Below are 13,385 nucleotides of genomic sequence, written 5' to 3'. Positions count from 1 at the left end.
CAAGGGTTCTGGATAATGAATGATAGTCTCACACTTTCCCAATCACCAACAGAATGAAGCAGGGCTGTACATTTGCTCCCAGGTCTTGCAGCATGAAGTTTTCAGCCACGTCGTCAGATACCTTCAAGGAGGACAAAAGCAGTAGCAAGATCAACTACCACATGGATGGTAAATTGTTTAACTTGAAAAGGCTGCAAGCCAAGACTAAAATAGAAGGAGAGTTGGTCTGTGACTTTTTGTTTACAGATGCTTGTGCACTCGATGCAGCCTCTGAGGCTGAGATGCAACAAAGTGCAGATCAATTCTCTGCTGCTTATGCCAATTTTGCCCTAACAATTATCAATCACCAAGAAAATAGAGGTTCTTCACCAGCCAGTACTACATCTTCCAGGCACGGAATCATCAGTTACAACAAATGGAGAAGTTTTGAATGCTATGGATAAGTTCACTTACTTTGCAGGAAGGCAGACATAGATGATGAGGTTGACATGCTCATTGCCAGAGCTAGTTCAGACCTCATTGTTGTAAGCCTGTGAAACAGTCTACCAGCAACATGCCAGGAAACTGAATCGCTTCCATCTGAATTGTCTTAGGAAGATTCTGAAGATCACCTGGCAGGATAAGGTTCAGGACCTTGAAGTCCTTTCTCCAGTTAAACTCCCAAGCATTCAAACTCTATGGCAGAGAGCACAGCTCCAATGGGCTGAACACAATGTTCGAATGCCAGACATATTTTTGCCTAAACAACTATTTTGTGGCAAGCACCCACGTGGAGTTCAGAAGAAACAATACAAGGATACTCTTGAGATCCCTCTGAAGAATTTTGGATTCATTTGCATGACATGGGAGACACTAGCACAGGACCACCCAGAATGGAATGCCTACATCAAAGAAGGCACTGTGCTCCGTGAGCAAAGCAGAGTTGCAGTAACTTAAAGGGAATGGGAGAGGCACAAATTTAGAGACATCTCCACTCCAAATGTTTACAAGGACTGTTTGTGCCCCACCTGTGGTAGAGCCTTCCAGGCTAGTATTGGTTTGATCAACCACAGTCAGACACACTGGACCTTGACCCCAACATAGCGATATCATTTTGGTCCTCTTCAAGACAAAGGACAACTAGCCAACTACTCAATTTTACCATCACCCAGAACTGCTCCATCCCCTAGATCCTAAACTCTAACCTTCTCTCTAACTACAATCTCCCTCTCTCACTAGACCTGTTCTTTATTGTGGTAATAAATTGAAAAGCATTTATGAAGAGTCTACTATGTGCCAGGCACGGTGCTAAGTGTTTTTTTTTACAAATATTATCTCATTTGATCAACAACCCTATGAGGTAGATGCTATTTATCTCCCCATTTTAGTGTTAAAGAAACTGAAGCAGTCAGATGTTAGGTGACTTGTCCAGGATCACACAGCTATCAAGTGTCACAGTTCAGGCCCAACTCTCTATCCAGTACACCACCAGCTGCCTCTGTAGGAAAGGCCTCATATAGAAGAAACATCTGAGCTGAGCTTTGAAGGAAACTAGGGATTCTAAGAGCCAGTAGTAAGGAGCAAGTATGTTCCTGTAATGGGGGATACACGTAACATGTGCAAAGGCATAAAGATTGGAGGGGGGTACCATGAATGTATAAAGGTCCTAAAGGGGATGGGAGAGGATGGGAGGGGTTAAAAGTTTTGAATAAAAGGAAGATTACTTCTTCCTCTGAAATAAGAGGGAAGCAAGGGAGGATGAGTGAAGATGCTGAGAAATTTTGAGATGTAGAGGAAGGAGTTCATGTTGCATTAATACAGACATCTCAGTGGTAGGAGAGATGAACTCACTTGCTAAAAGTGAGTGGGAAAAGTGGTTGGAAAGAACGAATGAGGTTAGAAGCATGAAGAGACTAAAACTGAGGAACAGCTGCTGGGAGTGATGAGGTAAGGAGGCAACAAGAGATGAATAGAGAGATTGCTAGGCAGCAGTGGGTACCCAGATGAGCACAGTTCTACAGCTTCCTCTAGCAATGCTGTATTAGTAAGGCAAAAACAACAATGTAGATGATAACTGTCCAGATGCCTGTGTGGTTCTGTATCACAAAGCATACAAGACCCTCCACATGGAAGGCAGAAGAAGTAAACCATTTATTCAGACACCAGAGAACCAGATCCTATAAGCCATCTACCCAATCCATCAGATCAGTAAAGCATTCAATACACAATATCACAACCTGGAGCCTCGCCATCCCAAAACTTCTCTGACCCCCTGCCGGGGTCTTCCCCAAAACAAACTCCCAGTACAGCTAAGTCAGTCTGTTCAGTTCTAACCATCACGATGGCGGCCATTAGCAGCCATAACTGCTCGCTCTCTCTCTCTCTCTCTCTCTCTCTCCTTCTCTCTCTCTCTCTCTCTCTCTCTCTCTCTCTCTCTCTCTCTCTCCCCCTCTCTTTCTCTCCATTTCCTGTGACATAACTTCATTTTCCTCCCACCACATGTGGCCCATTAATGGATGTGAATGATCTTCAAATCTAAATTGCTACTATAAATGCATGGCCTGAAGAAGTGAGAATACCTGGGTGGTGAGGTAAATCAGTAAGGCCGGTTTGGCTAGAATAAAGAGTATGGAAGGAGAGTGGTGTATAATACAACTACTAGTTCATCACAACTTTCCTTATCACTCTACCCCATGGTAAGCCTTACCAATATATTTCCTCATGGTAAGCCTTATTAATATATTACTCCATCGTAAGCCTTATCAGTATATTACTCCATGGTATGCCTTACCAATATATTACCCCATGGTAAGCCTTACCAATATATTACCCCATGGTAAGCCTTACCAATATATTTCTCCCAATTTTCTGTAAATCCTGGCCTACTAAAAAAAACCCCAATTTGAAATTCACCTTTCTCCCCAGCCTCATCTTTATGCTCTCCTTCTGTTCTTGATCTTTCCTCCCTCCTCTCCTAAAAACAAATTCTAAGACCCTCTGAACTAAAGTGTCATCTTCTTCCTTCTCTTACCAGCCAAACTCTCCACTCCCTCATTAGCCACCCTTGTAATATGGCTTCCTTCCCAAACTCTTATTGAAACTAGTCTCTCAAAAGTCACTAATGACCTCCTAATCACGAAATCCAACCTGCTTTTCCTGGTCTCTTGATTTATCCATCTCACTGGACAGATAACTACCTTCTTATTGAAATTTTCCCTCACTTTGGCTTCCACAGAAGCTTTTCTATCATGCTTCCTACTTTCCTCATCTTTCCCCAGTCTCTTTCAATGGCCCTTATTTCTTTTCCTGCCCCCAAAAGTTGTCGTGTTTCAATATGCTATTCTATGCTTCCCTGAGAGCTATATCTTCCAGGAATAAGGAGGTGCTTGTCCCTCTGTTTTTTGCCCTTATCAGACTTTTTGGGAATATTGTATGTATTTCTGGACAGCAGGGTTTAAGGACACGGTTTAAGCTGGAGTGTGTCCAGAGGAAACACCAAGATGATAAAGGGCTTGAGTCCAGCTCATATGAAAATCAGTTGAAGAAACTATGGAGTTTTAGGAAAAAAAGAAGAAAATCCTCAGGGGGCATATAATACCTGTGATCAAGCATCTGAAGAATTGTCTGGTGGAAAGAGAATCAGACTTGTTCCATTTGGCCCCTGAAGGCAGAACCAAGAGCAATAGGTGAAAGAGACAATGAGACAAAAATAGACTTGATTTCAGAAAAAATTTACTCGTGATTAAAGCTGTCTCAAAGTGGAACAGACTGCCTCAAGAAGTGATGGCTTCCCCTTCCTTAGAGGTCTTCAAGTAAAGACTGCTTAACCACGTTTCAGATGCATTGGAATGGGGATTCCTTTTGTGTATGGATTGGGCTAGATGGTTACTAGGTTCCTTTCTAACTCCCCAGTGCCATGATTATATCACATGTCTGTAATATTTTTAGATCTCACCTCTTCCGCTACATTTCCATTACCACAACCCTTGTTATCTCTCAATCCAGGCTAACGAAAAAACCTCCTAATTGATTTCCCTGCCTCCAATCTCTTCTTCAACATTCTGCATGTTCAGCTGCCAGATGAACCTTTCTAAAGCCCAGTTACAGTATAGTTTCCCTGCTCAAAAACATTATTTCAGTAGTTCCTTACTGCCTAAAGTACAAGCATTGGCCCATGTTTTGGGTTTTTTTCTTCACATCTTTAAAGATTTTTAATATGGTTCCCTCTTTTACTGTAATCACTCATTTTACATGATTTGACATGATATCCACAAGATTTTTGTATATTCCTTACTTCTTGATCATGACATATATTTATACTTTGAACCAGTGGTGGGATTCAAATAAATCAACAACCAGTTCTCCGCAGAATGGAGTGCCCCCACCACTGCTGATGTGGCGGGTGCAGGCTCTGCCCCCGCTAACAACCGATTCACTGAACTCAACCTAAAATTGGGTACCTGTTCCACCGAACCAGTGCAAACTGGCTGGATCCCACCACTGCTTTGAACCTGCTTAGCGGTATAGTAGATACAGTGCTGAGTCTAGAGTCAGGAAGACCTGAGTTCAAATCTGTCCTCAGATACTCACTATATAATCTTGGGTAAATTTCAAAGGAAGAAGTAATCCTTCTTTCATTCATAACTTTTAACCACTCTCATCCTCTCCCATCTCCTCTAGGACCTTCATATATTCATGGCATTCCGCCTCCGATCTTTATGCCTTTGCACATACTGTATGTATCCCCCATTCTAGGAACATACTTCCTCCTTACCACTGTCTTTTAGAATTCCTAGTTTCCTTCAAAGCTCAGCTCAGATGTTGCCTCCTATATGAGGCCTTTCCTATAGCGGTGGTGCACAGGATAATTTACCTCTAGGTAAATTAACCCCGGTTTGATTCAGTTTTCTCAAATGTAAAATAGAGATAATTATAGCCCCTACCTCCCAGGGTTGTTGTGACAATCAAATGGAATTATATTTGCTTAACATGGTATATGGCACATATTGGCACCATATAAATGTTCTCTCCCTTTCTTTCCCCACTTATCACATTGAATATTAAGTTTACCTTAGAGCACCAGCCCTGGAGTCATGAGGACCTGAGTTCAAATCCTGTGTCAGACACTTGACACATGTATTAGCTGTGTGACCTTTGGCAAGTTACTTAACCCCAATTGCCCTGCCCCATCCCAAAAAAAAAGCAAAAAAAGAAAGTTTACCTTTATGAGTAGTCCATATTTCCAAGCCTAACCTTGATTACAGCACAGAGATTTTTCATGGAGTTTAAATCAGGTGAGTTCCCAGGTCATTGAAGCATGTTTATCCTCGTAACTTGAATAAATATGTTAACCTTTTCTGATGTGTGGCAAAGAAAACACTGTGTTGCAGTATTCCCTCTTATATTAGGGAATTTCTATAATTCTTGAATGCTTTTAAGTACATCAATATATTTATCCAATTTCACTATTCCCTTAATAGGGATTTGACTTCCAGGCACATTGGAAGTTAAAAAAAGTCCCCCAAACCCTTTTTTGGGTAGATGTTTTACAATCTAATGAAGATGCATAGATATTACAGGCTAATTTGGACTTTTGTCGGCAGTTCTGGTATAACCTTGTATGGAGAAGTGAGTTTTGTCAGTAAGTTCCCTTTCTCCAGTCTTCAGTACTCCCGTGTCTATATTGTCTTAGTCAGGGAAAATTGTTTTTTTCTCCTTCACAGCAACAACAGCAGTGGATTTTTTGTTTTCTATTTTCAACTTCAAGAAGTCTATCTCATGCCATACTCTAGAATTAGGATCCTTAATTTTTTTTTGGTTTCACAGTCCCCTTGTGGAGTCTGCTAAAGCCTATGGACCCCTTCTCAGAAGCATATTTTTAAATGCATAAGATTAAATACAAAGTATTACAAAGGAAACCAATTATATTGAAATGTATAGTGCATATATAAATGGCATATAGTATTTATAAAAATATAATAAATTATATTGTACTATAGTGTTTGTAATATCATTATATAATAATATAGAATGTAATATAATATATAAAAATAATATAGTATAATACAATATAATATAATATGTAAATATAATTATTTATTATTTATAATAAATTTATAATATTTATTTATTTATAATTATTTATTGGCATAATATTTTAGTAATATAATACATTGTACTATTATGTGAATATATAATATGTGTCATAAACATATTCTATATGATTTTTAAAGTCTATGTTTTTGTGTATGCATGTATGTACGTGTGTGTGTTTACAGATTCCCAGTTTAAGAACCCTTGTGTAAAATAATCAATAACAGCCCCTCTAGCTGGTTGACTAGTTTTCAAGATCTTCCTCAGTTAGACACCAGTCTTCTTTTCAAACTTTAACCAGTAAAACCAGAATACTCGCCATTCTCCAAATATCCCTTGTGCTTTTCCTCCTCAGAGTGTTTGCTTATGCCAGGTGCCTGTAAAATTCTTACCCATCCTTCAAGTTCCAGCTTTAATATTGCTGCATCTATAAAGCCTTTTGACCATAAGAGCTCTCTTCCTCCTGTGAAAACCCATGAGCTTTTTGTTTGTACCTTTCCTACAGCATTCTTCAGAGTGTGCCTGGTAATTTTTCTTTGTAAACACTAGCTCTTGGTACACTGTAAATGTCACTCTGTAAGTGAATTGCACTAAAATGTAAGCTTCTTGAGGGTGAGGACTGTCTGTTTTAGTTTTATACTCCCAGTATCTTAAGCTTAGTAGGTTCTTTTATTTTCACATAGCTTTTTGAGATGTCTAATGTCCTTTGTTTTTCATATCAGCATAATTTCCCCTAATATTCCTTCCCCTTCCCATTTCATATAACAAATAACATTTTTAAAGATTAAAAATGAGTATAATTCATCAATATATTTAAAAAGTCTGAAAATGTGTTCAATGTGCAGCACTTTGGACCTCCCATCTTAACAAATGGGTAGGGTAGAAGTGTCTTCTCCTGACTCTTCTTTTGAGCCAAGCTTGCTCTTTATAATTTTGCATTTTGATTTCTCTGTACGTTTTTTGATTTACATTGTCATGGTTATTGTGTACATTGTTTTATTGGCTATTTACCTCTCTCTGCATCAGTTCATGTAAATCTTCCCATGCTTATCTGTATTCATCATTTCTTAGAGCACAATAATATTCCATTATGCTCATATATCACAGTTTGTTTAGACATTCCCCAATCAATAAGCATCCACTTTGTTTGTAATTCTTTGCTATCACAAAAAAAAAATACTGCTATACATATAGCAGGACCTTTTTTTTAATCAATTGCCTTCTTGGGGTGTGCCTGGGTCAAATACTATGGACATCTTAGTCATGTTATTGACTTAATTTCAAATTGGTTTCTAAAATGATTATATGATTTACAATCCCACCAATAATATATCAGTATACCTCTGTTCCCATTATCCCTCCAACACTGACTATTCTCATCTTTTGTCATCTTTGCCAATTTGTAGGGTGTGAGGTGAAACCTGAGAGTTGTTTTGATTTTAATTTTTCTTATTAGTGATTAACTTTTTAGGTTATTAATAAGTATTTGAGTTGATATGGATGAATGAATTAATCGATTAATGAAGAATGAATAAATCTCATGGGAAAGAAATTGGGATTCTGGTAATTGAACAATGTTTCTGCCTTTGGGGGAAAAAAGTCATTTTCTTTTTTCATTTGCCAGACTCTCTCCAGATACCCCATCACTTGCATGGTAGCTGCCCCATCCATGTATCGAATGCTTCTACAACTCAACATTTCCAGGTATAATTGGAAGATCCAGTAGCCACACTCAACCAGTTGGTTCTTGTCTTTTTTTCCCTTGGCACTTGGAGTAGTTTTAACTCTAGAGCAATACCTAAAAAAGGGCAAGTTACCTGTGGTCTGATGTGGATGTTCAGTAAACTTAAGATTCTTTATTCAACAGCTGTTTCAAAAATCAGAACTAAAGTGACAACATAGTAAAATGTGCATCTGCTTCTCCCTCTTTACAAAAGCACTCTGAACTGCTACCTAATTTCAATCAACTTTTGTTATGATTTGATCCTTAGAACTTCTTTTAAAGATCATACTTCCTCTTTGCTATGAGAATCTTGCAATGGTCTTTGCCATTTTAAAGCAACAAAATCCTGGCCTTTCCTAAAATATTGGCTTTCTGTGGTCACAGAAGATGGGAACATAGTTAGTCAAAACCCACGGAAACACTGCTCCTCTCTCAACCTCACAATAACCAATAGCTCTTCTCCAATAAGTCTTTGTTCAGAGCAGCTCACAAGAAACACAATAAGCATCTCCAACCTCCTTATTTTTATAGGTGAGGGTTAGAGATGGTGAATGACTTATCAAAGTCTGTCGTAGGCCTCTGATTTCTTGTCCCTGTGCTTTTGTTCCAAGACCAAAAAGTGACAGGAGTTGATAGACTTTTTATTTTTGCTCCCTGTAGCTGGACTTTATTCAAATGACCAGTGAGAACTGAAGTGCTCAGATAATAAGCCAGTGGCATAGTGTAGTAAACAGAATGTTGGAATCAAACAACCCATTTTTGAATCCCAGCTCTGCTACCCATGTGACACTGGGCAAGTCACAGCCTCTCTGGGTTTCACTTTCTCATTCATAAAATGAGAAATTTGTACCAAACGATCTCTGAAGTCTTTTCCAAGTACCCGTCCAACTGATTAGAAGGATGAGAGGAAAAAATGTTCATAAATAGCCTGTTTACTGGCCCTTTGCAATCAAAATTCAACCACTAAACAAACTCTGAATGGTTGCAATGGCCAGTTCTGACCACAGAGAACAAATGAGGAAACACACCTTCATTCTACTCCACAAAGAGATGAGGGACTGGATCAAATGTTGTACACATCGTAAAATACAGTTACTACATCAGTTACTTGACCTTAACAGTTTTTCTTTGCTAAGGAAAAAGAGAGGTAAGAGAGGGAGGGCATGAAGAAAGAGAAAGTGAGAGGGAAAGAGAGAAAGAAAAATAAAGAGAAAAGAGTGAAAGAAGGTGAGAGAGAAAGAGTCAGAGATATAAAGACAGAGGAGGGACAGAGAGATAGACAGAGAGAAGGAGGGGGGGGGGGAAAGGGAGGGAGGCAGAGAAGAGAGACAGAGAGACAGAGAAATGAGAGTTTATTCATACAGCTAATTCCAGATGCTTCGAAATGAGATTTCAGAAGAATATTTATTGTGCTCATCTTGTTTTATGTTCATTTTCCTTCTGTATTAGTTACAAATTCCCAGCCCTGAAGCATATTGTTACTGGTGGTGAGACTCTGCTGCCTGAAGATTTTGAGAAGTGGCAAAAAGCAACAGGCCTGGCCATCCATGAAATATATGGACAGTCAGAAACGGTATGTGGGAAGATCTCTCCTCAGGTCAACGAATGAATCACCAACACCGTCAATGTATTCATTCATCCTTCCATCCATCCATCAATCCATTTACAGATTCATCCTATCATCCTTCTATTTATATATTCAATTAGATGTTTAATAAGTGCCTGTTTCATACTAGCAAAGAAACCTAAGATAACATCCCTGAACATAGGAAGCTTATAATCCAGGTTTTGTAAATAAGATAATTCTGGAAAGCTGAGACATGGGTCAAATCCCATTATTTATATGTACTTATAAAGACTTTTAAACTTTTCAAGGAGTTTTCACATCTGTTAGTTCATTTGAATCTCAACAACCAGTAGATGTAACAGTTTTAGTTATATAATAATATATAGTAATAGTTTTAGATAAATGAATGAGTGAGTGAAACACCAAGAGATCCAAAATCCTGCCCAATTTTACACAAATAGTAAGTGGCAAAATTGGACTCGAACCAAGGTCTTCTGATTTCAAGTCTAGGTCTTCCTAAATACCACAACCCTGACAATAAAACTATGCAGGCCTGGCCTAGTAGGGATTTTAAAACAAAATTGCCCTCTGTCATTATTATTGCTATGGTAATAAAATAACTGGAATATTAGAAATAAGTGTGAATTAAGCACCTAATATGTGTGCAGCATTCAGAGGTAACCTTATGAATAACAGGGCTCTCTTCTCTATGTTTTCCTTCTTAGTAATCTCATCAGTTCCCATTGAGTCATTTACCATTCCTATGCAGATGACTCTCATGTCTATATATTCGACCTACGTCTCTCCTGAGCACCAATTCTTCACCACCAACTCCCCTTTTCCATTCTAAGGCAAACCTCTCTACATGTTGAAGGGATCTCACTCCATCTCATCTCCAGTAGATTTCCCTCTCTATGGTCTCCACTCTCCCACTTATCTTCAATCTCTTGTTGTCTACTTGATGTTTCCCTAATGCCCACATACGTGCCCATGCCTCCATCCTCAAAACTCCTCATTTGATCTGTCCATCCCCATCATCACACATCTCTTCTTCCTTTGAGAAGACCATCTACATCGAGGACCTCCATTTCCTTTCCTCTAATTCTCTTCTTACCCTCTGCAGTCTGGCTTCCAACTGCTTCATTCATCTGAAACTGCTCTATTCAGAGCTACCAATGATCTCTTCGATGGCAAATCTAATGGGATTTTCTCAATCCTCATCCTTTTTATTTTCCTGCAGCCTTTGACACTGCCAGTCACCCTCTTCCTGATACACTCTTCTTTCTAGGCTTTTGAAATGCTGCTCTCTCCTAGATTTCCTCATACCTGTCTGACTGCTCTTTCTCTGTGTCCTTTGCTGGATTTTCATCCATGTCACATACGTTAACCCTGATTATCCCCTATGTCTCTGGCCTGCGTCTTCTTTTCCCTCTACATTATTTCACTTGATGATCTCATCTCCCATGGATTCAGTTATTAGCTCTTTGCAGATGGTTCTCAGACCTATTTGCCTAGTCTTACCCTCCAGTCTCATATCTCCAACTGCATATTGGACATTTCTAACTGAATGTCTCATGAATATCTTAAATTCAACGTGTCCAAAATGAATTGTATTATCTTTCCCGTAAAACCCTCCCTTTTTCCTAAATGCACTATGTCTGTTAAGGATACCACCATCCTCCCAGTCACACAGGCTCACAACCCAGGTGTTATCCTCGATTGTGTTGTCTCTCTCTGTCTCTCCCCCTCTCCCCGTCTCCCTCCCTACTTCTCTACCTCCCTCTCTCTCTCTCCTTCTCCCTCCCTCCTCTCTCTCTCTGTCTCTCTCTCTCTCTCTCTCTCTCTCTCTCTCTCTCTCTCTCTCTCTCTCTCTCCTTCCTCCTCCCTCCTTTCCCCCTCCCCATATCCAATATATATAGGACTTATAGTTTGAGACGTTCAACGTAAGCTCCTTGAATGCAGGGATTATTGCATTTTGTACCTCCAGCCTGGCACAGTGATGTGTAATAAATGCTTAACTTCCATTATATGATCTGATTAAAAAATACTAAGAAACCCACTATCCTGCCCCCCCCCAAAAAATTTCTTCACCAACCTATAATGATGTGTTTTATAGGATTTCAGATAGCTAGGTGACACTTAGGTTACTATGTAACCTAACTTGGTAACACAACAGAGTGTTGCACTTGGAACCAGGAAATCCTGAGTTCAAATCCTGCTTAGACGCCTTCTAGCTTTGTGACAGTTGTTTCACTTCTCTCAGTCTCAGTTTCCTTATCTTTAAAAGGAGAATGATAACAGCACCCACTTCCCAAGGTTGTTGTAAGGATGGAATGAGAGAAGGATAAGTAAAGTGCTTTGCAAATCTTAAAGCACTATCTCAGTGCTAGTTATTAGAGCCAGAGGGAACCTTAGAGATGAGATCATTACATACCCCCACCCCCAGGTTTACAGATGAGGAAGCAGAGGAAGATTCTGATGTTGGAGATTCATTACTTTGGATTTGGTTGGTCTCGTAAGAGAATGCCGATACATCTGGGAAGAGTTCTATTATTCGTACCTGAGGGTTATTTCGCTTATCTGATGCTTCCTAAGAAGAACCAACAACTAGTTAAAAGCCAAGGCTAGTGGAAAGGGGAGGCAGCTAAATGATGCAGTGGATAGAGCGCAGGGCCTGCAGTCAGAAAGTCTCATCTTCCTGAGTTCAAATCCAGGCTCAGACACTTACTAGCTATGTGAGCCTGGGCAAGTCACTCCACCCTGTTTGCCTCAGTTTCTTCATCTGTAAGATGAGCTGGAGAAGGAAACGACAAACCACTCCAGTATCTTTGCCAAGAAAAGTCCAAATGGGGTCATGAAGTCAAACAGGACTGAAACGACTGAACAATTAGAGAAGGGAACACAGGTTAGGAGCCAGAGGGAAGGTGGGAAGGAGGTTGGGGCAGGAGGAGAAGCATCCCACAAAGAAAAAAACCTGAAGGGCACCAAAAATAAAAATGGTGAGACATTTTGGAATGGTATATGTCATAGGATTCCATGCTGGGAATGATCTTTAAAAAATATCTTTTCTGGTGCGCCCTGATTTTGAAATGGAGGGAACTATTTAGGCCTTCAGTAGATATATCTGGACTCTTTCCATTAAATATGTTTATCTTGTTTCTTTATGGTAAACAGGGACTAACTTGTGCAGTGCCCAGGGGAATGAAGATCAAGAAAGGTTCCATGGGGAAGGTCATTCCACCCTTTGACATGCAGGTTTGTCATCCCCCCCCTCCCCATTTCATTCAATGAACATGTGTTGAGTGCCTACTATGTGTGAAGTTCTATTATCAGGCACTGATAACAAACAGATACATCCCTCCTCTAAAGAGTTTGCATTCTTCTTATCCTCACGCTAGGATAGCACTATGCTACAAAATCAGCTCCCAAATGTATAAGATGCTCACTTATTTTGATTAAACTAAGGAAATTGGCTTTAAAAGGTCTCACTGGGAAAATCCCCAACCACATTTTCTGATCCAGTCAGTCACTTACCTATCCAAATTTTAATTTGGACTTGGAGTGGGGGGTGGGAATCAAGAAATCAATTGTAGTAGCAGAGTTCTATGAGCTCCTGTAATCATTACAACAGACACTTACCACCTATGTGACCTAGATTTTGGAGAAGTTTTAATCCCCGTTTTGAAGATGAGAAAACTAAGCCTTAGAGGAGGAAGTATAATTGACAAATGACAAAGCCCAGAACTGAAACCTGATCTTCTGGTGCCAAGTCCAGTGTTATTCCGTAACTCAAGCAGCTAGGTGACATAGCACATGACTTGGTGTCGGGAAAATGTAAGTTCAAATCTAGCCTCAGTCACTGACTCGATTTGTGACCCTGACAAACCCATTTAACTTCTCCCTACCTCAGTTTCCTCAGCTGTAAAATGGGGATAATAAATCATGGGACCTACCTCACAGGGTTGTTATATGGATCATGGTAGGTATTATTATTTATTATTAATTATTATCCCTTTGCCTCCC

General features: G+C 39.7%; 1 protein-coding gene across 4 annotated transcripts in view; it reads left to right on the top strand.

Moving 5' to 3' along the window:
- LOC118834210 (acyl-coenzyme A synthetase ACSM1, mitochondrial-like) overlaps positions 1 to 13,385 on the top strand; it is a 51,931-nt gene that overhangs the window by 21,683 nt on the left and 16,863 nt on the right. For all 4 annotated transcript variants that reach the window (XM_036741668.1, XM_036741669.1, XM_036741666.1 and 1 more), the window contains exons 7-9: positions 7,697 to 7,776; positions 9,245 to 9,368; positions 12,537 to 12,617. In XM_036741668.1, the coding sequence (XP_036597563.1) occupies positions 7,697 to 7,776; positions 9,245 to 9,368; positions 12,537 to 12,617 (285 nt within the window). The remainder of the gene's footprint in view (positions 1 to 7,696; positions 7,777 to 9,244; positions 9,369 to 12,536; positions 12,618 to 13,385) is intronic.

The sequence above is a fragment of the Trichosurus vulpecula genome, chromosome 1 (assembly GCF_011100635.1).
Source record: "Trichosurus vulpecula isolate mTriVul1 chromosome 1, mTriVul1.pri, whole genome shotgun sequence".
Lineage (NCBI taxonomy): Eukaryota > Metazoa > Chordata > Mammalia > Diprotodontia > Phalangeridae > Trichosurus > Trichosurus vulpecula.
The sequence above is the reverse complement of the archived record's forward strand: the minus strand, read 5'-3'. Positions and strand labels throughout refer to the sequence as shown.